The sequence below is a fragment of the Hippoglossus stenolepis genome, chromosome 1 (genome assembly GCF_022539355.2).
Source record: "Hippoglossus stenolepis isolate QCI-W04-F060 chromosome 1, HSTE1.2, whole genome shotgun sequence".
Taxonomy (NCBI): domain Eukaryota; kingdom Metazoa; phylum Chordata; class Actinopteri; order Pleuronectiformes; family Pleuronectidae; genus Hippoglossus; species Hippoglossus stenolepis.
This window is the reverse complement of record NC_061483.1, coordinates 13,615,280-13,641,127: the sequence shown is the minus strand read 5'-3', so window position 1 is coordinate 13,641,127 and position 25,848 is coordinate 13,615,280. Positions and strand designations below refer to the sequence as shown.

General features: G+C 40.1%; 2 protein-coding genes across 5 annotated transcripts in view; both read left to right on the top strand.

Moving 5' to 3' along the window:
- Positions 1–300: 300 nt before the first annotated feature.
- On the top strand, positions 301–8,555 carry tmem41b (transmembrane protein 41B). The gene is made up of 7 exons (XM_035159515.2): positions 301–553; positions 2,393–2,510; positions 3,542–3,670; positions 4,329–4,422; positions 4,677–4,781; positions 5,279–5,417; positions 5,502–8,555. Exons 1-7 carry the CDS (start codon positions 457–459, stop codon positions 5,669–5,671), a joined length of 852 nt encoding a protein of 283 aa, XP_035015406.1. The 5' UTR covers positions 301–456; the 3' UTR covers positions 5,672–8,555.
- A 1,989-nt stretch (positions 8,556–10,544) lies between these two features.
- dennd5a (DENN/MADD domain containing 5A) overlaps positions 10,545–25,848 on the top strand; it is a 32,510-nt gene continuing 17,206 nt past the window's right edge. The window contains exons 1-4 of one of the 4 annotated variants that reach the window (XM_035155713.2): positions 10,545–10,779; positions 19,717–19,785; positions 20,575–20,684; positions 21,459–22,143. In XM_035155713.2, the coding sequence (XP_035011604.1) occupies positions 10,680–10,779; positions 19,717–19,785; positions 20,575–20,684; positions 21,459–22,143 (964 nt within the window). In that variant the 5' untranslated portion in view covers positions 10,545–10,679. The remainder of the gene's footprint in view (positions 10,780–19,716; positions 19,786–20,574; positions 20,685–21,458; positions 22,144–25,848) is intronic. The other 3 variants (XM_035155715.2, XM_035155714.2, XM_035155716.2) reach the window with 3 other exon arrangements.

The window sequence follows — 25,848 nt, the reverse complement described above, 5'->3', positions numbered from 1 at the left end:
AAAAGCAGTGAGTCACGGAAGCAGCTCAAACTTCTTCAAACCCACAGATCTACTTCTGCTGCAGAAAGGTACAGAGGCCGACAGAGCTCAACGCACTGCAAATTATGAAAAGACGTTTTCTTAATGTGCACGTGTTTTTTTTCTATTTGCATGTGATGACCCCTATCGGCCACGGTAGGAAGGCCTTTAGAGGCCATAAGTAGCAATGACTGTCCTACACCAGTGGGGGGGTCTGGCGTGTGAGGAAGAGGAGGACTGCAGGGGGCGCTGTGGTGCGCTGTGGTGGATGGTGCTGCTGAGTGTGAAGGTAAAAGGTCAGCCTGTGTAACGTGTCTGTCAGCGGGCTGTCACTGCACCGGTGTCGGTCACCAGTCACTCCACCCGCCGGCTGCTGCTGCTGCCGCTACACACTTGTTCACTGGTGCTTCAGCCGAACTCGACGTTAACTCTGAAAAAATGGCGAAAAAGCGAAGGGAGAGACGAGAGGCGGACGGGTCGTCCTCGTCCCAGGAGGAGGTGAAGCCCAACGACAGCGACTCCCAAGCGCTGAAAGGTGGGTTCACACTGCGGCGGCTAACCGCTGTTAGCTCCCTCTCGGTTCAAAGGGGAACAAAGCGGAGGGAAGCGAAGCGAGCAGTTGGATTTCGAAACGCAGCCTTGCACCATGGCTTCATTTAGCTGAGTGTTTGTTGTGAAGCCGGAGCTAGCAGCGAGCTATAGAACCGTTAATGGCTGAGATGGTTAGCTTGTATCCGCAAAGCTAATAACACACACACACACGCTGTGGGTTTGATGAAGCAGCTACAAAAATACACTTTAAACCGAGTTAGTGAGCTCTAGATGAGCTGTGGATAGGATTCAATTAGCCCGAGTCAGCATGAGAACAAAATGTTAAATATTTGAATGTTTTTTGGAGCTGGATGTTTAACAAAGATCAGAGGGTTTCAGGCTTAATGATGAGATTATCTACTGAAAGAAGAGAAGAAGAAATTAAACTCTGCTAAAATACTCCATTACAGAACATCCGTCTATAACAGTATTCTACTACATTTAAAGTTTTATTTCATGGATATTTTCGAGTACCGACAAGTACCTCAAACGTGTTGTGACTACAGTACTGTTGATGTACTTACTATCATGTCACTGTTGCTAATGACGTGCCTGCCGAAAGGGATAAAGGGTGACATGGGATAATAAGATCCCTTTGTTCAACTACTTAAAGGTACAACAGTTAAACACACATCTAGATAAAACCACACAAAAGAACAACAACAATGTTATGAATGAGATTCGTGGGTAGTTACATTAATTAATCTAAACCTCCATTCTTTCCCATTGTAAACCTTCAGGGGAATTCGTCCACAAAGTCCAAGATCTTCCTATCATATGAAACTGTGACTTCGATAGTAAAATATTTAGCTGCTAATATAAAACAGTTTTGTGTTAATAAAACAATTTTGGCCATATTACTGTCAACCTGTATTTTCACCTGTAATAATTTACATCAGTTGTGACTGTTGTAGTACTGTTGTTTGTACTGTAAAGCCAAACAAAGTTGCCTCTACATGCATGACAGTTTGGTTTAGGTTGCAAATCCTTTTCTAAAGGGGCGGCAGTACAATGAGCTGCTTGATCAACAAAACCCTGCAGCAATACCTGACATAACATATCCACGACCATGACAGGAAGAGCAGGAAAACCCCTCGGAGTTTAGTGACGATGCTTTGTGAAGCAAATCTTGTTGATTCTATCAAGGCTACAGGACCTATAAAGTGGTTTTGTGGGAGTTTTGTTGGTGTGAATTACATTCAAACATAATAGTCAATGAAAAAGTCAAACTGAGAAAGTATCACAGTTTTATAGTTTGTTTAATTTCATAGGTTGCTGGCCTGTTAATTCACTACTGAGTGCTTTCTGTAATAAAACAATTATTAATCTTAAATAACTAAAAATAAATTGAATACATTCTACACTAATAAGAGACAGCATTTTCACAAACGTAAATATGTTCGTTTTTTGTTTAAGTAAGTAGGTACATAGTAAGTAAGCTTACTGTTAATGTTATTTGGAATTAACCTCAGGCGTCTCTATTCATTTCTGTATCATTTCACTAGTGTGCTTAAGGTAACAACCAAAAAGTAAATTTTTACGTACAGTATAAAATAACATCTTTTATTGACTTCTTAAATTATTACAGATATTCCAGTTGTCCCTTTCCATAAATCATTACACAGCAGACTGCCTTAGCACCAGCAAGAGTCTGTCTCATGGGGAGGCTCATTTCCTGTGGGGTTTGAACTAATGATGCAAACTTCATAAGAAAATTACACAAGGCCCTCATGTAGCTAGTTAGTCTGATTCAGGTATAAACTCTTTTTCTTCTTCCCCACAGAAGCTCAACATAGTGTGGGGGGCTCAACACGCATGTCTCTCCTCATTCTGGTCTCTATCTTCACCTGCGCTGCCTCAGTCATGTACCTGGTCTACAGGAACTTCCCAGAGCTTCAGGAGTAAGTTGCTTTTTGAATTATTCAACTTTTTTTATATGCGAGAGGTGATCATGTTTGTCTAGAAAAATATGACAGATTTCTTGTATAAGGGGCTGTTTTAACGAGCACTGTTGGTGAAGTTTATTATGGGTTAGGTTATGCTAAAACAATTACAAAGTGATATACCATGTAAAAAAATCAAATGATCTTAACTAAACCAGATGCACATAAATCACAGTAAATGAAATGATTATTTTAGGATAATATCAATGAAAATAAGTAATTTAAGATTCCGATGACCTCTAGTTTTGAGCCTTGAAGTTAGTTGAGTTCCCCCACTCTGAGTCACAAAACTCTTTTGTTGAGTAAAAGAAAATCATTGAGATAAATCTTAAAGTTAACAGGTCACCAAACACTGAGAGGCAGGGGCTGGTGCAGGGTTAAAGCGCGACAGACCTTTCTGCAAATCGTTAAACTTGGTCACTGAATTGCAGCCTCACTCGCCGTTTTGTCTTGTTTCTCTCTACAATGTCAGCTTCCAGTAGAAAAAGGAAACATGTGGCGGGGAAAACAGCTGAGAAATTACTTAACTGTGGCATTTTGAACAATCCATTTTTGTATAGCTAAATATTTATAATCAAATAAAAATTTTAAATGTCTTTTCTGGAATTTGACTGACAGGGAACATTTGAAACGTAATAGGACTAAATGAGACATATAGCAGTTTGACAAAATATGAATTATGTATTTATACAAAACAGAACAGGATAAGATCAAGTCTTAACCAACAGAGACGAAAAGGACTTTTAGAAACATGATCCTTGAAAGGGACACTGACTGTTTAGTTTGACTCATGAGGTCAGAACGAGATGTGCAGCTCAGCCTCTCAACGTTCCTTCTTTCTGAATTAGTCAAGCAGCAGGGACGAACACAGCTGCAAGCTATTTCCAAACTCTGCTCATTAGTGTTGTCAAAAATGTTTGTATTGTGATGAAAACAGAATATTTGTGTAAAATGTAAATGACTGACGATCATGTTGTTGTTTCTTTCAGTGATGAAATGGAGAAAATCAAGATCCCTAAAGACATGGATGATGCCAAAGCTTTGGGAACCGTGTTGTCCAAATACAAGGACACCTACTACAGCCAAGTGTTGGTGGCCTACTTTGCAACATATATTTTGTATCCTTGAAGAAAATATATACAACTCGGACTTGGAAAAATAAGTCCTTTTCAGAATGATTTTAGAGTGCACCAGGAAATGGGGTTGCAGTGATAATTTGTAGTAAGCGGTTCTCGGTCTTGGGATGTCACCATGACAAATACCCGTGACAGCTTCTTGCTCTTGTTTATTTCTGTCTGGAGTCTTCCACCAGGCATTCCTCAAAAGTATCACCATGTCTGGACTTACAAAACCGGTCCTGCCGCATCTGATTCATCTGAAACATCTCACCATCAGATGGAAATGGTCTGAGTAATCTCACAGTGTCAGCAGTGTACGGTTCAAATCGAGCCAATGACACCGGCTCTAAATCATGTCTCATGTTGTGTAGTGGTATCTGTATGTGAGCATTGGCTGGGATGGGCAGATAGTCAATCATTAAGCTACTCAAATTATAGACAAAAGATCAGGTATCAGTGTAGTTGACCTTTGCATTAAGAAAAACAATAGAAACTAGAACTAACTGCTAAACATTTAGATAAAGATCAGCAGGCTAGAGTGCTTCGAGGAATATGCTCGATTTATTTATTATTGCCGTTGATTTATTTGTTAACACACTCCTCCGCTTGTGGTGACTGTATGTTTTTGTTTAGTCGTTTACCTTGACGCTTTTGTCAGCCTCCAGACATTTGCAATCCCTGGATCTATCTTCCTCAGCATCCTGTCTGGGTATCTTTACCCTTTCCCTTTGGCTCTTTTCTTAGTCTGCTTGGTGAGTAAGAACAGTATGAACTGTGTGATTGAAAACAATTGTTGCCTTGCATTATGAACAGTCGTGTGCTGAAATGTTTTCCTTGCAAAAGGGGATGTAAATACACACATTTCAAGTGTTAAGAAAGGCTTGGCTTCACTTCTCCCAAGGCTACATTAGCTTATGTACATGCACACACTTATAACTTGAGATTGTGGTCTTCTCTTCCTTTTTGTGAGCTTCACTTAGTAATCATGTGTTTCATTTGTTTGCAGTGCTCTGGCCTCGGTGCTTCCTTCTGCTATATGCTGTCATATCTGGTGGGCAGACCCGTGGTCTATAAATATCTCACAGAGAGAGCACAGAAATGGTCCCAGCAGGTAAGAGCTGTAACACAAGATGTACGGTAAACTGAAGGAATCTTAGTAAAAGCAGTTTTCTCCTTGAGGTGTTAGATTTGATTGATTATTGTGTAATGTAATGTTTTATTCATGTAAAACACACCAGTTTTAGCTCATTTTCCAGTTTTTATTGACACTGTGTGAGTGACTTTCAAGGCTGAAGTTTTACCTAAAAGAGTTGCTGGTCTTGTAAAATGTCATATTACTGTTTCTATAATTACTACAAAGACAAAGGTTTGGCTTCAATTAATGATTATTGTCAATACCAGTTAATCTTATTATTTTCTTGATTAAGGAATTGTTTGGTTCATTAGAAAGTGAAGGAGCCAAGTGTCACATTTCTTGTTCAATTCAACCATCAAACCGAAATATCAAAAGTATTCAGCTTATGATCAAATATATCAAAAAACTATGATGTATTGTATTAGAATATTTTGAGCCTTAAAAAACCTTCTGCTCATGGTGTTTGCCCATAGGTCGACAAGCATCGAGATCATCTAATCAATTACATCATCTTCCTGAGGATAACACCCTTTCTTCCCAACTGGTTCATCAACATCACCTCACCTGTCATCAATGTGCCTTTGGGGGTTTTCTTCATCGGTACCTTTCTCGGTAAGACTCTCTCCCTTCTGTTGTTTTAATTTGGTGTCATGTGTTGCCAGTGACTCACCTGTGTTCCACCTGATTGATTCACAGGAGTGGCGCCGCCATCTTTTGTAGCGATCAACGCGGGTACAACGCTCTACAAACTGACCACCGCTGGCGAGGCCGTGTCCTGGAATTCTCTGGCCGTGCTCGGAGTCCTCGCCGTGCTCTCCATCTTGCCCGTCTGCTTCCAGAAGAAGCTGCAGCAGAAACTAGAGTAGATCACTGTAAACACCTCAGAACCTCATCTGCTGGCTGATCCCAACACCCCCTTCACTCAGCTCAGGAACATGCATCTCTCGCCCAAGTAGCTGCTGGGACTGGTGTGGTGCTAGTGGGAGAATCTCTGCCCGCTGGCACGAGCACTCATTGACTTCAGAATGCATGCAGTGGTGGGTCGTTCCTGATGTTGAGTAAAGTATAAAAAAAACTGGCCGCTGCTTGCACAAGTTTTTTTTTTGGTTGTTTCTGTGAATTATTTTGTTGATTATGGCACATTGCATTTTTTTTTTTATATAATCACTGCTTATTATCATGATTCTTGCCAGACAATTAAAGGTGCTACTTGTAGTTTGTTGAAGTAAAACACATTATTCCGATTCTTACCAGTTGTTTCATAGGACCTTCTTTTCATAGGGAAACTGCTGAAAGCAACGTCATCATTACCTTGTTCAGGCTTTTGCAAACAGCTTCCGTCTGGCAGTAGCATATCGGTTACTTTGTCCTATTTGTAGCACCTTTGAAAGTCCACTTCCCTCTTTTAATATTTATTTTGACTCTTTTGTGTCTTATGTCAACGCAATGATGTGCGCCACCACAGCAATAACTGTCACACTACTGTTGAAAGTGTTGTGTTTTTTTTTAAGTCCGTTTTGATACTGGTGCTTGACTCGGCAAATGTACGCAGCTTGAGGAAAGGATGTAACTGCGGTGACGAATGACCGATCTCAGTAAATGCTTCTTTTGTGGACATGTAGGTGAGTTCCCATGTTCTTCCTTGAAAGGTGCCTGGATCCACTGCCTCACAACTCCCTCACACATTGAACCTGTTTCTGTTCATATTAGTAGCTACTGTGACTACACTGTGGTTGTTTCCTCACAGAACATCCAAGATGCAGATTGCCAAACTCTAAGCTTTGCTCAATTCAAATGGGTGTTTTTAATGAGGAAGTTGGTATGGATTATACCAACACATGCACAGTGATGCAGCGGGTAGCACTGTTGCCTAACTTTATGGAGTTTCCGTGTTCTCGCCGTGTCTGCGTGGGTTTTCTCCAGGTTGTCAGGCTTCCTCCCTCAGTCCAAAGACATACAGGTTGAGGTTATAGGTTATTGGAGACTCTAAATGAGTGTGAATGGTTGTTTGTCACTGTATACGTGTTGGCCCTATGAAGCTGGCGACCTGTCCAGGGAGCCCCCTGCCTCTCGCCCAGTGTCAGTCCAGATTTGCTCCAAACAGTTAATGGCTGGATAGTAGAAATCCACAAAGTTGGTGAAAAGCCAATTCATGTAGGTCTGTAATTTCAAAGGTCGCGTTTTAGATGGGCTCTCAGGATTTGTGATGGCGATCATAATGCTTTACACAGATTGTGTATATTTGTCTCCGCCCCACATCTCTTGCTGTGCCAGTGTAGAACTGGAGATGTCCGTGTCGAGGATGATGCACCAGTGCCCTCAAATAAACCGCCAACAGACTTACCTTGCTTTCACTGCTTCCATTCTTCACCAGCAGAAAAGTATAACGATGCCTGATTTATGTCCTCAGCTCATTTCATCCTGTGCTATGAAAGATTACTGTTTTTTTCTTCTTCTTTTTCATTTAGATGTTTCTTTTGCGTGTGTACCCTGGTAACTTATTGCTGTTGCTTAAAAAAGTTTCTGGACAGTTGATGCAGTGATTGTACATGAGGGTAAATCTTTTATTTAATCTCTTAAAACTGCACATTCTTTAGTCACAGTTGGTTTGGTGCATTTTGAGATTTCATGTTTTTATTTTAATGTCTTAAATATTCAACAGATTTGCAGCGTACTACTGTAAGACTATTAACCTTGTAAAACTTCAGTTCTACTATGGGAGGCTACTATTATCTTAACATTAACTCTTCTCATACGATTTCATCCTGAATTGGATTATGCAGGACCTGCTCTTGTTTACCTGAAGACCATTGTTATCTTGGAAACTGCACATTTTAATGAGGTGATGAAGTCAATGACTCAATGCTATAAACTGGCCCTAAATGTTTTTTTTCTTATTATTTTAATCAAGCTAGATAATCTTCATATAACTCCATGATATTCAATCTGCCGTCAAATGAAAGACGGTAGTTAGATTTGTTTTTTTTCTCCTTGCTTTTCTTTATCCGCTTCCCCTGTTAAAGATGTTGTGAGGTTCTCCTTGTGTAACCCTCTGTTAACATTTCAAATATTAATACAAATAGTATTATTTTGTACTTAGCAGGGATTTGTTGCAGTATGAAGTGTTTACAGATGCACATTTACGTCCCATCTAACCTTTTTTTTTTTTTTATATATATATATTTATTGAATCATTAAAATTCTTTGAAAATTTGATTTGATTCCTGAGAGTTTAGAGTTTGGAACTAATCATGCTGCAGCAGTGAAATATCAAGAAAATTTACTTACTACAAAATTAAATTCTATATGATGAATAGTTTGTCAAACTTCGGAATTCACGTCATTGATGCATAAAAAGGGGGGAAAAAAACGTCTGACATTAGAATAACTTAATGCTTATTAAAAATCGTGATTATTCACTAAGGGGCTTATTCAATGTCTGATGATACTGTTTTATATAGGTTCATTGTCTTATTAATTATAAACCTGTCTTATTACTACGGATGAAGAATTGTTGCTGTTACTAAGTATGAGCAGCAGGGGGCAGCAGTGTCAACTAAATGTCCAATTTTATCTGTTTAATTTTATCTTATGATTTTCTCAAAATTCTTAATCTGACCCATTGCTCATTCACTCAGTTTCTTTCTCTACAAAAAGCAAATAATTTTGATTCCAATGATTCTTAAGGACATGACATTCAACATCATATAATGTTCAAGTGTGACTGCTTATTAAATATGTTTATCGGGGGAATTTATAGTCATTTCAAACACCAAAACAAATATTAAAAATATTTTTTTTATGAATTTAGAAAAACGGGATCAGTTTTTAGATATGATCAAAGTGAACTATTTCTCTTCTTTGACATGTGAGGGCATTGTCTTAATAAGTGCCTAATGCTGTGAAACTAGTCTTTGAATAATTAAATATAAACCCTGTCTTTGTTTATTCTTTAATTTAACCCAAAAGGTCCTGTTAAGATACATCTCCTCTGCCAAGGAGCCCTGGTCAAGATGGGCAGCAAATGACATTTAAAACCTTTTTATATATATATATATATATATATATATATAAATAAATAAATACAACAAAAAAAACACTTAAGCACAGACTAGACAGAGTAACACACGAGAATCAATCAAATAGAAAATAAAAATCCCATATTAAAAGCATGTGTTGGTAAAAAGATTAATTTGAACTCAACATTCCGATGATTAATGTGGACAAAGAGGACTTTATAAAACAATTAAAGATAAATTCATAATGACAATGTGCTTTTCACTGTTCTGATCTAAACTTTCTACACTTTTTTACAGGACTCTTGGTAGAATATAGACTTTTACCTTATGATCTGTGTAAAAGATGATGTAAACAGAGGGTGAAATATTGATGCCTACCTAGAAGTATGTAACTTAAAATAACTCTCAGTCTCAAAGCAAAGCAGCCTCGTAAAGTGAACCGATGACTTTGTGAGTGTAGCTGCACTTTGGCTGTGGTGTATAAATAATCAGTGTAAGATTCATGCACAAACAAAGCCTCATGTTACACTGTGGATTGTTGCCAGATGATTACAGCTGCGCTGCTGCTGCTGATGGACTGCAAGGCTCTTCTGATTTCTATAGATGTGTAGAACTATAAATAGTTAGTGTAACTAGAAACTAGGGAGAGTTCTTTCAAAATAAGATAATTTGTCTCAGTCAGAAAAAGTACATGGAAACTCCAAATGGATTATTTTGAAATATAGATTGTGGATTAATAACAGAAAGAGTGGTTTAGATATGGCTGAATTAGTAGACTCTTTATTTTTTATTCTTAAAACGTTTCAGAGTAAATGGTAGTTTGGGGATAGATCAGCATTTAGACATAGTAGTGAGCAAAAGTTTAGGGGACTTTACTTCTTTGGATTTTTATCTATCACATGATGTGGTCAGAATGGCCTCTAACTGGTCCCAGTGTGAGTGACCTCAAACAAACAGCCAGTCATTAAGAACAACAGTGGGTGTTGAAAGATAGACAAAAGGTGGTCACACTAAATACTGATTTGATTAAATCGTTTTTTCTGTTTCATGCATCACTTAGATTTTAGTGTCATAAAAGTTTATCAGCAGGGTCCATCCTCTTTGGCTTTGTACTGTAAAGTTTTTTAAAAGTCAAATCAATAAACAACACTGTTGAATAAAACATAATAAAAGGTTATTTATATAGAAAATACATATAATTTCAAACAAAGTCCTAATTGGCACGTTTTGCTTTAAATGCACAGCAGTGTAGGCGGCATTAAATGGCTATGTGGGATAAAGACAGGGTTTAAGACATATTGATTTATGTGGTTTGGTGCAAAATTTTAATTAATTTTATATTAATTACTATCAAATTATCATTAGCACTGTCAAAATTAGAATAGTCAACAGATATAGTGCACATCTATAAACATTGCTGCAATTCCACCATAGTCAGCCACATGAGGCTTTTATTTTGTTAATCTGGACAGATTTACATTCACCTTCAAAAAGGAACAGAAGCTTCAAACTACTAATCTATTGAGATAATCCATACGTATGTAGAGAAACCATAAAAACAGTGTTGTATGTGTTGCTCAAAAACATCATTATACTGCATCTCCAGGTTTTTACCTACTTTTAATTTTTACCCGCTCGTGTTTTCTCTGCAGCGTTCTATTGTGAAGGAGCCCGGCCGGATGTAGTGTGTGTTAGCGCTGGCTGCTAGCAGCCTGGTTAGCTTTAGCCTCGGTTGTGATTTTTTTCGCAGTATCGCAGCTGTAGCATCCATGATGGCAGCGAGAACCCTCCTCTCCCAGCCCCTCTAATATGCTCCCTGTCGAGGGGAGAAGGGAACCACCGGGCCAGTCTCAGAATGACCACCGGCTTCAGCTCCGGTTCCTGCCGGTTCGCAGATTATTTCGTGATCTGCGGACTCGACACCGAGAGCGGACTGGAACCCGACGAACTGTCCGGTAAGAGCGCTAGCTGTTCGGGGAGGGGGTGGGGGTGACCGTCGGGCTGGTGCTGGAGGCGAATAAAGAAGGAAGCGGCTCGTATCGTCATACTAACGTTGTTGTTTGTGTTTTCACAGCATCTCAAGGTGGCTGTTTGTTCTTTAACATGTGTATAACCACAGGATGCAGGTTATAGATATGAAAACACAACACCAGGCCTCGCTCCTCTCCTCTCAGCCTGTTTGTTTGTGCCGCTCGGAGCAGACAGGATTATTATCTCTTTTATTTTTAACTTCAAAATATCGATCATCTCCCTCCGGTCCCCCCACACACACACACACACACACACTTCAATATCAGATTGAATCGACGTCAGCTCTGCTCCGTTTTACGTGATCAACACTTTCTGGTGTTGATTGATTTTAAAAAAAAATCTAAACTCTGATGTCGCTGCAATGTAATTACACGTGAGAGGTGTTGTCACAGTGGCTGTCACCGGGTTGTATCAAGCATCAAGCTGCCAGGTGCTCCAGGCTATTAATGTACCATGCCCCCCACCACCACCACCACCACCTCCACCTCCATCATCGACCCCTGACAGCATCCACCACCACTGTGCATGAGAGCATCGTCTTTAAGTCACCTCCACAGAGGGCACACCCTCCCCTCCCCATCTATTTTAATACACTAAGCTTAAACATCATCGTAAACACAGCACAGTGGGTCGTGACACACCTAAATCCCCCTGTTTCTGTGTTTCTGTGTCTCTGTCTTTCATGATTTATCTGCATGTGAATTGAACTGAGAGGATTTGAGAGGATGTGGATATCTGCATGTGAATTGAAGTGAATTGAGAGGATGTGGATATCTGCATGAGGAAACTGAGGTCTGAGGATCCACGGATAGTCAGTGAGATTACAGCATGGCAACACTGCTGTTTTTGTTCTAACAACATAGGTCAAAGTTTATTTTTCAGGCTGAAAATCACATTTGATTTCCAGGAATGAACCACATAGCTTGGTGCTAATCACAGGTACAGTTTTACTAGTTACAGGAACCAGTTCCTAATGGTACTAATTACTAATAGTGCTAATTATAGGTTAAATAGAAAGTGAACAGATGGCATATTTTCATTTATCCCTTTCAGCGAAGCTCGCACTACCGTGAAACGTTTTCTCAGGGGACAGCAGTTGAGCTACATATGAAAAGTGTGTCAATAAACAAACGACAAAAGAATAAATCATCCAATAACAATTGAATTAGTGATGTGGGGTTTAAATTGAGTAGTTTCTTAAACAATCTGGACATCAATAACAATCAAACCAACAGTCTTGTTTTTCCCGTAATTACCAAACTGTATACAAATATTTGGTAATAATGGACTTGTAATATGTATATATCCTGTGAGGACATGTCATTTTGTCTATCCGCACAGTGATTTTACCAAGCTGAGTAAACTATTGGTAGTTTTAATATAACTTTTTAACATTTTTGAGTGTTGCTAGAAATGGTGCAGTTTTAATAGGATTTCTGTTTGATTTGATTTTCTGTTTGTCTAATACCATTTTGTTATTTCTTATGTATGAGGTAGAGAAAACATGATATTCACATCGCATCCATAAATTGTTTCTCATTTCGTTTTACATAAAATATATCAATGTAAAATTAGATTCAATGCAACAGATGTTTTAATCCATATTGCCAAATGGCAGTCTATTATCTCTGTGTATCTGGATCTTGTGGACTGTTTGTGATTATCTGGTATCATCTCCCTCACAGATAATGTCAGGGTTTTCCACAGCATCACTTCTTCTAAGATGATATCCTGGGGAAACCCTGAGTTTTGAAGGAAGCAATCAGTTCTACAACGACATAGTGAAGCTTCAACTCAAATTATGACACTGCATTTACACTCAAATGTAATAGGAAGAGATAGGAAAGTACAGTATTGTAGTACTGTAGTATAGGAAAGTACTGATACTAAAGGTCAGACTGCTGCTAACAGTCATGTGTAAATCTACTAACGTGAAGTAGCTTTAAGCCTGTTCTTAGTAACTGTGTTAAGGTGTATAAGCTCTTACTGCTCCTACACTCTAATGGCTCCTGACAATAATCCAATTTGTCTGATTCATTTTTTTAAATTCTTGTGAATACTATATATTTTTTTTTTTTACAGCACAGTGATTAATAGAACGAAACTGTTTCTGTGTGATTAATTGTGACTCAGCAGGTAGTGACAGGTTTGCAGTGTTGCTGTTGTGGTTTAATGAAAGTTTTTTACTCCTTCAAGCAAAAACACTCAACCCATGCACTTCCCTTTTTTTTTTTTTACTTCCTTTTTAATTCACCTTCCCGTTTACGAGATGAGTGCATATTTTCTTGAAACGAATAGAAGTTCAAGAACATGCTTTGCTCTATTTGGACTTGAGATCAACCATGAGCAGAGCACAGGTGCATCTGCCTGACCAGACTAATAGTGGCTGACCACACTAACGTGGGTGCATCTGGATTTGCATATTTTGTTTCCCTCTCTGTTGTTGTTCTCCATCTGCACTGATCATGTTTTCCTCTGCTGGAGATGTAGCTTTTTGAAAATGCTCAAGTGAATTCATTTGAAAATGTCAGCCGTGCATCAGTGGGAACAGAAAAAGAACATAAGTGTATAATTATCCCTCGTCAGTGCGTAGTTCTGAACAATGGCAGCAATATAGAAAAGACAAGTTCTTAGAATACATGATTGAGTAATTCCCCATTTATTGGCATTCCCTCTCAGCTTTTTATATGAATTTACTTATTAAACTTATTAAACAAATAATATCTTTAAGTCTTTAAGTTTCAGATTTTCTCTGTTATTTAAAATCTATTGTAAGGTCAGTTATAAGATTTACTTCAGGCCTTTTTACGGTCTAGATACAACTGGAACCAACCCAATCGTTGCAGATACGCACTAACAGGGACTCTGTGGTCGACCGTGGCTGACGGTGTCCTACTTACGTGCAAGACGCGGCTGTTTACTGTAGAGGTTTTAGGGGCTTGCCCTTATCTGCTGTTTCAGTTCTGAGTTGAAGAGAGGAAATGCTGCGGAAATTCCACTTTTATAGGTTATATACGAGCACGTCAGCCAAACAGCTGCTTTAAGGTAATCTAGATAATATACCTTGATCTTCAACACTGTATGTGGTAGTACAAGTGGTAATAGCTTTTTTTGTCTTCACCTTTTCAGCATGAAATCAAAATACTGTAGATGTTTCAAACTAAAATAATATTGCTGTTGTCATTCATGTGAGAATGCACCCACATTCTTTCGAAAAGAAAGGTAGGAACTGGGAAATGAAGATGTGTCTCGATGAAACGAAACAGTAAATATGTGAGAAGTTAAAAAAGGAATTTAGTGTGAATTTTGCAGACATCTGTGCAATAAACCTATGTTTCCTCAGATTTGAGGATGTGGCGTTTCCTTTGTAACATAGTGAACTGAATATCTTGAGATCTAGACTAATGATAAAAAAAATAAAAATCTGAAGAGGACACCTCAGGCTCAGTGGAATTAAATTGAATGGCTTTTTATTAGAGCTGAAACCTTTCTTGATCGTCAGCAGTTAGAAAATGTATCATTTAACACTTTTTATGGTCATAAAACCCACCAATGTTACCAATTCACAGTTGTTTGAATGGGCTGCTTTTCTTTTTCATATCGGACGATGGACCGCTGGGCTGTTGGTCTGTGCAAAACTAGACATTTGAAGACAAGTCCTTGGGCTTTAGGGAAATTGTGGCATGATTGTTTATGGACGTAAAAAGGACCCCAGTGTTTGATAAACCCCAACATAATAATCAATCCTATAATTAATCAGAACTAAAAAAAGAGTGTCAGTTATATTTGAAGGACAGTTTCGGTCTGCATAGATTAATGAAAAAGCAGTATTCAGTATATCGTAACTTACAGAGGAATCATTGAAATCACTGAACCAATGAAATCCGATTGTATACACTTGATTTGGTTTTAAATAATAAAAGCTGCCCGGCCTCAAATTTTGCTTCCAAAAACAATGAATGAAATGATCCACATTAAACCCTCTTGTGATTCAACAGAAGCATGTTGAACATGATGGAGCGGTGATTCGTGTACAGTGACACACAAAGACAGGACGGAAACTTCCTTGAAGCGCAGTGAGGACCTGATTAGCATATGTATGACCCTGCAGCCTCACAGGCCACACTGGAAACACAGGGAGCTGAGGGACATAAGTACACTCGTACACAGGCTCCGCTTATTCAAATGCTAAATATCCTTTTGAAATCTCCAGGCAGCCTCGCTCCCCTCCCCAATCCTACTCTGCAAACAAATGAGGATCAATGGCTCAACGTGCAAGCTAGCTTTAAATGCATAATATGCTTTTTCATATTTCCACTCCAGAGTTGTGTATTTATGGGCATGTAAAGTCTCCCTTGTCAGTGTTTTTACAGCATCTTGCTTGAAATTGTATCTGGGAAACGATAGAAATGATAGAAAATACTGCCCTTTAGGCTCATGGGGCGGTTTTATTATTTTTTTTAATGAATCAATTCAGGCTATTTCTGCTTCCAGAATTAAAAGCCCCATCTATGTTCCCAACAGACGATGTTATGCGGCTCACAAGTGGAGCTCGTCTGTGGCTGTAAAGGACATGAAATTCTCCTGGTTGAATCATCTCTACAATGTGATTCTTTGATTAAATATATCACAAGCTTATTGATGACGTTTACTACACCCCCCATGGTGCATTTCGACAATAAACAGCCAATAGGAGAGCTAAGATTTTACAGTGTTGAGCAAACTGACAATACAAAGTGCAGCTTTTCTTTTCTAACCCCTGAATGGCTTCTTGTCTATGGGAACAGTAGCAGTATAGGTTTGGTTTTCCATGATAAAATATAGACAAACCACGATTTGTTAGAAATTATGTTGAAATTGTTCGAACTGGTTCACATAACTCAAGCTTACATAGGACACTGTCAATGTTCGAGTAAGGGTTAGGGTTATTCATTCATTCCCTTTGGAGAAATGTCTCTTTCTCTTTCTCATCAGTGCTGATCCTTGTATGAATAAGACTTTTATGATGGTACCTTTAGATTTTCTCCTGAAACGTGACTGTTCACATTCTTTCCCGTCACCTCACAGTAATTAAACCTGCACATTCTTGTCTAAAAGACTGTGGGTTGTCTTTGTTTGTTAAGTTTCTCTGAAGACCAACCCCGTGGTTGCTAACAGACGTTTGGTGAGCTGAACCTTCAGGCTGTCATGTAACGTGTGTTTGATATTTGCAGTTCTCATCTCACTGATTCTCAAATTCAGGCTTTTTACGGAGGTAGAAACAAATGGCAGTGGGTAAAGTAGTGAAAGACTTAAAAATAAAATGATCTGATGGTTTAGGTTAAATACCCAACTTTATAATGTAGATGTTTAAAGACTATATGATGTAACATTAACAGGTTGGGGGGTGAGAGGGACTGTTTCCTAAGCACTGAACTGAGAATTGCTGCCTTCTTATTTGTACAGATGTTATAGTAGCTGTGAGAAGAGCAAGAACAAGAACCACGCTGAGCCTCTGTATAACAGTATTTTGGTTTCCAACTGGTTCAGTGTGATGTTTGGAATTCCCTCTTAAATAGATAACAAACCACTGTTTTGCCGAAAGCTTCCAAAGAAACATGATGCTGAAATTTTGGCAGCTCGCCTGTGAATGGTGTTAACCACAAATGTAAATGATGGATGACAGTGATGTTAGTGGCAGCTCTACTTTAGACTAATGAAAACTGGCACACCAACATCACTGTCATTCATTGTTAATCTCAAATGAAATAGTTTATTTGGTCTGACCAGCCGTTCAAAGCCCAATATTTAGTTTGTTATCATATAAAATAGTTGTTTGTCACATATGAAAAGCCAGAACCAGCAATTGTGGTTTTTCCTAGAAAAATGTATCATAAGATTAATCAATTATCTGAATAGTCCGATTATTTTTCTGTTGATTCACTCATAACTCAAGATCTAAAATGTAGAAGTATCTTAAAAACCTTTTTCAACACTGTGACAACTGAAAAATCAAAAATCTGGGAAACTATTTGAGAAATGTTGTCCTCCATTGAGAAAACCCCACATTGTGTCCACTGCGAGTATACACTGTGAAGACTGTGAGTTGAAGCTGTAAGTGAGCGATCATGTCCTGTCAGCACTGGGTCCTCTGGGTGAACAAGTGTTGATGTTTTTGCTGTTGAGCTTTTTTGAAGCGTTAGCGGAGTCTTCGCCACTTTCTGCTGCAGGCTGTCGAGTGGACTACAGCTCTCCTTTTAGGGTGGTACATCCGTTTCTGTCTGAGCAGAGTGGGCCATGCTACAGGAGGTGTGAGGGTGTTAGCACAGGGGAGCTGCTCAGCTGCCAGTGGTCCCTGGCTTAGAAAAAACAGCATGATGCCAAAGCTGACGCTCTACTCCCACTGCTACCGGTCCACGCTCTAATGGCATCACAGCGCTATTTGATAAAGAATATGAAAAATCAATAACATGTTTACACTTGAGAGGTTGCTGGTGCTGAGTCGACTCCCCACGCGCGACGGTTAGCTTCTAATTAGCATGCAAGACGTTTGCCGAAGCAATCACCTGTGTTGGATGAAACATTTTTCACTTGAGCCTGCTGTGAAGAACAAGGAGAAAGTACAATGTCAGCAAAATGAAACGCCTTCTAATAAAATTCCTTCTAATCATAACAACATCAACGTGAGTCGCGTTCCTGGCCTAGTTTCCGAAACTGTGGGCAGTTTGCATACGAAAGTAGCCGGCCGTTTAAACCACCTAATCCTCAAGACATTTACTCCCTCGCTAGGATCTTTCTCACTTTACCTAATGTGAAACAGTTTGTTGCTGCACTCAGCACCTCCTGTCTGGATGTGTCGACTGCACTTACTCGACATCGTTCTCACTGTTTGGTCGGGGAAAATAAACCTGATATCTGAATCGCTAATAGATTTTGTGGTCGGACATTGTTGGGCTCTTACCTGACTGAAGACAGCACCATTATTGCACCTGTGTGTGTTTGTGTGAATTTTCAAGATATCTCTGTATCCTATAGGACCATAGACACAACCTAAACCTTATATAGATCACAAAAGTAATTTATGATCATATGGTAGGAAATCATGCACTAGGAAATCAGAAAATCATGTCATATAGTGTAGTAATGCATTGACTTTTGCAAACAATAACATTAGAGACATGATCAACAGATTATTTAGATTTATCAATTATTAATAATATTTGTCATCGTCACCATATAAACACAGTCCAGTTACTATATGGTATAATTGACCTATTGATGATGCCATTTCTACAATATACAGAACCTAGCATTGACTCATTGGGGTTTTACAGAGCATGTACACGGTATGCATTGCCCCTCCGATGCTTTTCATTCTAAAAGTTACAATTAGAATTCACAGTAAAGAAAAATCCCTGATTTAACATAAATGTGTAGTTCAAACAAAAGCAACAGAGAGAACGATTGTAATCTTTGGGGTGGAGAGATGAGTCAGTTTATCGCCTTGTGTGTCTGTGTCACCACTGAGACGTTTCATAAGAGCGATGAAAATGGATTTTTCTCATCCCTGACCACACTGCCTGTAAAAGGTTGTGTGAGGAAAGTCCTGGTTTCACATCTCACAAGGCTGCATTAGCCTGAGAGCAGCTTTGGTTTGAAGCTGACATGGTGGAAATAGAAAAGAGTTGATGTTTGTCAGCACACATTTGGCTTTGACATGCTGCATGGTTGTATGTTTCTGCCAGCAGGACTGTTTTATCGGTGCTTGTCAAATGTCCTGCATCAAGAGGACAGCAAAAAGCGTTGCACGGCTCCATATAAAGGCTTTCTTTGATGTAAAATGTTAGATAATCCAGCTCCAGGGATAGTCAGTCCACAGTAGAGGCCATTCACTGTAGAGTTTAACCCATCACAGTCTACTAATGGATACACACATTTGATCAATCTGCCACACTTTATATACAAGAATGTCTTGTTTTTCAGTTGGAGATCGTCTATAGCAATCAGCAATCATGTCTACTTTGTAATTTGAATAATGAATGCCTCAAATATATGTTTTCAAGAATCAAAGCACCCAATAATTTCTTAAACAATTAGGCACTGTGAGGTTTAGCAAATGTTTAAAAAGAACTAAAGAGTGTATTCATCTGTGACTATTTAAAGCTGCGGATGAATATACATTTTGTGTGCCAGTGAGTAGTTACAGCAGTGTGATATTCATGGTATATAATATACAAAACGTATGAGTCGGCGAAACTGTGGTTTGATAATTGAAATTCTTACGCTATGTTAAAGATGTTAAATGTGAGGATTTTAGCATTGTCGGTGTGGGCATATTAGCATGCTAACATTAGCAATTAGCTCAAAGCCTCGAAGATAATCCATATCAGAACAATATGGATCACAGACTGCGTATAAAGATGGATGACACTTCCCCCGACTATCCCAAAATTAAGCCAAAATATCCCGGATACGCACATTGCCATCTTGTGCTGAATGGTATTGAAGTCCCGCCCATCAGTACAGGCACTGGACTAAATGCAAACCAGTCTCAGTCAGCCACCCGGGGGCGATCAAGATGCTTTGGTTTCACTTTTGGGATGCCGACATGTCGTCCATCTTTATATACAGTCTATGATATGGATATATATGTGATCTCCAGAAGAACAAGGAGAAGAAACTAGACACAAAACAAGTTAATCTTTTATCATAACGCCACCTGCTGGCTTGAATTTGCATACCCACCTGACAGAGATGCACATCTGCGTGCAGCTTGTTCTGAGGACAGAGCTGTCAGGATGTGTCTGCACAAACTGAGAAGTGATGCTCTACCAGTCCAGAACCAGGCTTGTAATTATATTTTTGTTTTATTTGTTGTGTAGCTTTATGCCAGTATATAGAGGCTACTAAATTCGGTGGGGCCAGAGGAAAATTGGCAAATGCAGACGAAGGTAACCCTCCCACCACACACACTCCTACCCCTCTTAACCTGAACTCAGCTTTAACCCTTCAGCCTTTAACCTGGCACAATTTCTTATCTTTTGTTCCTTCAAGTTTTGAGTTTCCACAGTTGCTTTCTGCACAGGTTGTGGGGACTTGCCCTCTCTGTTTTGCGCACTCTGATTTCTCTCCTCCTGGTTTCCCCCCCTCCCTCCCTCCCTCCATCTCTCACTTCCTCCAGCAGTAGCTGAACGAGCTGATGTTTGACAATCACTGCTTCTGTTTCTCTCTCACACACACGAATCCAGCGCTGCCTGTGCTGGCATTGCTTGGTCAATGTTTACTCTCCCCCTACACTCTGAATGACTTTTCAGTGCTGCCTTGGTGTGTGCATCACTCCTGCTTTACTCTGGGCTCAAATCAACTCAGTTTGTCTTTTTTATGATTGATTATTTTCTGTGCTGTTTTGTATTGCCATTAAAGCTGTCAGGAAGCATTAAGAGTTATAAAGTTTGGTTGATAATCTGTTTGGACTATTAGATGCCATCTTCATCATCATATTTACTCGATTACTCTCTAGAACAGAATGCAGATGACAGCTTTAAATGATGCAATACAATCTTCCTCCCAAGACAAATATGCTGACTCGCTCTTCTTCCTGGAATTGTGCCTGGCACCTGCTTCTGATCAAAATGTTTTTATTTTTACACCTGGACACGTGCGCTGGGTGCTTGTCTTATTTGTGCTTTTGCTCTCTCGCCCTCTCTCCCTCTCTCTCTTTCTCTCTGTTTGACTTTCAGGTGAGAATTTTGAGCAGAGTCCATTGCGGAGAACCTTCAAATCCAAAGTTCTAGCCCATTATCCAGAAAATGTCGAGTGGAATCCATTCGACCAGGATGCAGTTGGCATGGTACGATCTCTTTACAGTTATAACACACCAACCTCATTCTTAAAGAATAATAGCATGGCTGAATCTATAAGTTTAATGCATTGAAATGTGTTCCACTGCTTATATATAATACCAGCATGCAAAAAAAGAAAAATATCAAATTTAGTTTGATTGTTTCGAACATTTTTGAAAATATGTCCTTATACCAAGTTCAGACGACACAACTTTCAAAGGTGTTGGCTCTCTGGTGATTGGGAGTCTTACAGACTCGGTTCCACGATCGGGGGCTTGTGTCTGCAATTTCCAAAATTTGTCATTTTGTGGAAAATCTGGCTTAAAATTATGTAGTATGAATAAGGCAATAGTAGTTGTGCTGTAACTCCTTTTTGAACTTTGTAGTAATTCCAGACAACTTATACAGTAGTAGGAGCATTAGTAATAACAGCAATAGCAATAGTTGCATTCTCTAACATCTCAAACTGTCAATAAACAAACAAAATACTTTTTAGTAAGTAATGCTGGTAAGTATAACTTTGAACTTTTGGCAGGGCCAGCTGTTTCCCCCTGTTTGCAGTCTTAATGATAAGCTAGGCTAATCACCTTTTAACTCCATCTCTGTACTTACTGTGCAGACAGGAACATGTCACGAATGTTGTCATCAAACTCTAAGAAACTGACATTTTCAATATGACAGCCATAATGTGCTGATGTAGTCTGTTAAACATCTTCTCTTTTCCCATTGTGTTCTGATGTCTTTTATCCCTCTCACTCTGCACTCTGTCTGTCGTCTCACAGCTCTGCATGCCAAAGGGTCTGGCGTTCAGGACGCAGGTCGATTCCCGGGAGCCTCAGTTCCACTCCTTTATCATCACCAGAGAGGACGGCTCGCGGACCTACGGCTTCGCCCTCACCTTCTTCGAGGAGGTGACCAGTAAGCAGATCTGCAGTGCCATGCAGACTCTTTACCACATGCACAATGCAGAGCAGTACGACATCCTGCACACTCCCACCTCACCACAGGGACTCGAGGAGCACCGGCACCAACCGCCCCATCATCGTCCCATGCTCCACGCTGCACCCGCCATCTCCCGCCTGCAGCGCTTCAACTCATATGACATCAGCCGTGACACGCTGTACGTGTCAAAGTGCATCTGCCTGATAGCACCCATGGCCTTCCCTCAGGCCAGCAGGAAGGTGCTGCAGCAGCTTCACCAGGCTGTGTCCTCCCCCCAGCCCCCACCCCTCCCGCTCGAGAGCTACATCTACAACATCCTCTACGAAGTGCCGATGCCTCCCTCCGGTCGATCCCTCAAGTTCTCAGGCGTCTACGGGCCTGTGGTGTGTCAGAGGCCGAGCACATCTGAGCTGCCACTCTTTGACTTTGCCATGGGTGAGATGTTTACTCTGCTGGGGGTGGAGAACGTTCTTCAGCTGTTCACCTGTGCCCTGCTCGAGATGCAGATTCTGCTTTACTCACAGCGTAAGTAGCTGGTCGATGTTTTCACTTAACCTTTAACATCTAGTTGCATTAGGACACATTGATTACAAATATCCAGGCATCTGACTCACATTACAACCATTTTAGAAAACAAAAGAGAAAGATGTTACTAGTAGTAGAGACACACTTCATAAAACCTAGTATCTAAATGGCTGGAAGAGAGGAAGGAGAGGAGGAAAAGCATTTGCACAACATTTGTTTATTGAGCATTATGAGGTCATGTGATCTGGGTAGTAGAGACACTGTTAAGAGACATATCAGTGTCATGACATTAGAGTAGATATTGTCAGGGGACATGTTCAATACTACCAGATGTAGCTTTAAGGCTTCCTCTCCGCTTGTACATTTTAGATGGATGGAAGAAAGGCATAGGTTAGTATTTACACAAAAATGCCGTTACAGTACAGATATTTAGTTTTATTATGCCATAAATATCATGATTAAACGTATTACTATTGTTTGACTTTAAAGAAACACAGCGGAAAACATTGGATGGTCTTTGATAGGTTTTCATAAGGCCAAGGGTATGCTCATTTACAACTATGGCATATGACATTTTTTTCAAGCATTTCAGAAATCAGTCAAATGAAGTGTTTATAGTTGTTAATGGGCAGAGTCAAAGCATGCAGAGTCTTTCACACGTGCAAAGAAAAAAAACATAGCTATAAAGAAAATTTAATTTTGACTTTCAATCCCGAGATCCTTTATAATAAGAATAATAAAAAGTCAAGAATTATGGGGGCTGGGATCTCTGAAGCTGTTAAACCACACCTGCTGATTCTTTTTTACTTTATGGGAGCCCCTTAAATATGTTGAGTTTCTTCAATCTTAAGTGGCAAAAACAAAACCAATATCGTCATGTTAATGGTCTGTTTCACCAGGAAAAAAAACGTTGCATTTCATCTCATTCCCAGACTGTCTCTCCATAATAGTGCCTCTGTCGCCAACTTCAGAAATGTTTAGCTTTAAAACCACCGGATGGTTTTTGTATAGGAACAACAACAACCCGAGGCTACAACAAATGTTTTATATGCTTGGCAGAACTACTATCCAGGAGATTACATAACCTGTTGTGTGTCTCTATTAACGTGAAGTTGTGTGAGGATGAGCTTGTGTAAATGTTATTCCTCTCGGCCATTACAGAACTCGCATGTAAGAGTTTTTTCTGTGAGTGTTGCTATGGAAGTTCGTTGTGTTTGCACATTGGAGTTGCAGAGCTAAGCAGGAAGTCCTTTTCGTCTTGAGTGTGATTCTTCCTTTAAACCAAACACACAGCAAGTCTGATAATCATTGCTTAATTTAATCTAAGCTTTGGATTTAAAAAAAGTGTTGAGAGCTTGATCTTTGTTAGTCAGCAGTAAATATTCAAAGTAAGTCACATGATTCTTTGCTGTGTGTGTGTGTGTGTGTGTGTGTGTGTGTGTGTGTGTGTGTGTGTGTGTGTGTGTGTGTGTGTGTGTGTGTGTGTGTGTGTGTGTGTGTGTGTGTGTGTGTGTGTGTGTGTGTGTGAGAGAGAGTTTGGATCCCTTACAACGGCGATACAAGGCAAATGGTTTACAAAACGCCAGGGGACAAGGGGGAGCAGCTCTTTAGGGGGGGGGAGCAGCTCTTTAGGGGGAAAGCCGTGGTGTTGCTAGGCGACCCAGAGACAGGGAGGATAGCTGTGATGCTGGGTGATTATTATTGGTTGGAAGTGACATCATGCCCTCCCCCCCATGAGGCTCATCACTGCAGAACGTGTGAAGGATGTTGTGTGGAGTTGAGCCCTGGCAATCCTCCACTGAGAAGAAATGAGGGATTGTTAATGAAAGGACACTTAAACACTCTGAGGAGAGGGATGCTCTGCGAATAAGGAGACAACTGTGTGTTATGTGCTTTAAATAGCACAGTAATTCAAAACTGATTTCAAAAGAAGAAGAAGAAAAAGACCTTGGCCAACACCTCCTCCATGAAGCCATAAAAAAGATTCTGAAATGCTTTTCTGTTTCTTCTTTCTTCCCTAAAAACAGAACGCCCGTCATGTGTCACTCATGTGTCAACAAATGTGACATCCTACAATTAAGCTGTTATCTGTTGTTTTATTATTTCATGGCCATTTTCTGTCTTGTGAATTCTGTCACAGGATTGATCAGAGGATAGGGAGAGCGGGGTGTGAACAAGTGGTCTGACTTGAGGATGTTGCAAATACAAAAAAACACACATTTCAACCGCAGGGATTTAGACTTCATCCGAAATTAAAGTTGAAGCTGGGCCTCAGCAAAGTGTTTTTTTCTCTGGCCTGAAGATACAGAATCAAGCTCTTCGATCGCACACTATAAAATAAACACTTTGTCTTTCTTATTCCCTTTTTGTAAATTAGGAAATAGCATCGCCTTTCTTTGTTTTTCAGCTTTCAGATGCACCTCCATGATTCGCAAACCTTCTATAGTTATTCTCCACTAGCTTCTCAACCACATATTATCAATGTCCATTTGTGTGTTTTTATTTTGCCTTTTGCTTCTTACCAAAGGAAAATTATAAATAGTCAAAATCAGGACGTGCCGGTCGCCTTTATTGAAACTGAAGCTGCTTAAACAACCGCAGGATTTTGTCGAACACGTTGCTTGATCAGAATAGTGCTGAGATCTAAGATCAATCGCAGTTTCACTTCTGTGTATTCAGTGTATTTTTAACCTGCTGTTCTGCATGCAGTTGCACTTGACTTGTAAACTGAACAGCACCTGCACCACTTGAAGTTCCGGCAGCAGCCCTGTTTGCAGTGTGGACATTTCTAAAATGTCCATGGCAAGTGCCTGTGGAAATAAAGCAGCAGACCTGAGATAAAGTGGTTTATTGTTTTGGTGACCCAGTTTAAGAGCAGACGGGTGATGTTAGTATTCTTGTCCCCATCCTGGGAGAGGAAGCCTGCTGAGGGGGGATGAGGGGGGGGCAGGCCGGGTTGGGTGAGAGTCTCTTCTCATGGGCCAGCACATGACCAAATGAAGGAATGGTATTTATTTTGGCACCATAACAGGAGAGGCCGAGCTGCTGCTGCGGCTGCTGCTGCTGCTGAAGCTGATCATACACTAGGTGTCAACAGGATAGAGCAGGAATGCAGATGAGGAGGACCGGACACATATTTGCATGTATGGCAGTTGACTTAAGTGTGAAACTCTGTAAGTGAAGGAGTCACGGAAAAGGAATTTAATGTTCACCACAAGACCAGCTGACTTGCTGTGTTCACACGGCTGAGTGTGGAACCTCCAAAGGACGCAGGCCACCACAGGACCTCCTCCTCCCATGAGATAGTCGACCCTCACAGAGACTAAACTGTTGGCAGACAGACAACAATTTAGAAAATGTGGATGTGTAAAACCAGTACAGTGTCCTCAAACTACCAGTGGCAAGTTAAAAGCGGGGCAGCACAGTGGTGTGGTATACTTAGCACAGCAAAAAGGTTCCTGAGTTGAATCCGGGGTCTTGCTGCGTGGAGTTTGCTTGTTCTCCGACGTGTTTGTGTGGGATTTCTCACTGCACCCCAGCTCCCACAGTCCAAATGCATAAAGACTGGGGTTAATTTAATTGGAGACTCAAAGTTAACCGTAGGTGTGAATTTGAGAGTGAATGGTTCCTGTGATACGCTGGCCCCTTGCCCAACGTCAGCTGGGATTGGCTCCAGTGACTCTCAAAAGGATAAGCAGTATAGAT

Excerpts from the sequence above, each read along its gene's own strand:
- tmem41b (XM_035159515.2), top strand. The coding sequence starts at position 457 with ATGGCGAAAAAGCGAAGGGAGAGACGAGAGGCGGACGGGTCGTCCTCG. Across the intron at positions 554-2,392 it reads CGACTCCCAAGCGCTGAAAG|AAGCTCAACATAGTGTGGGG; the intron begins GTGGGTTCACAC and ends TCTTCCCCACAG. Across the intron at positions 3,671-4,328 it reads TACTTTGCAACATATATTTT|CCTCCAGACATTTGCAATCC; the intron begins GTATCCTTGAAG and ends CGCTTTTGTCAG.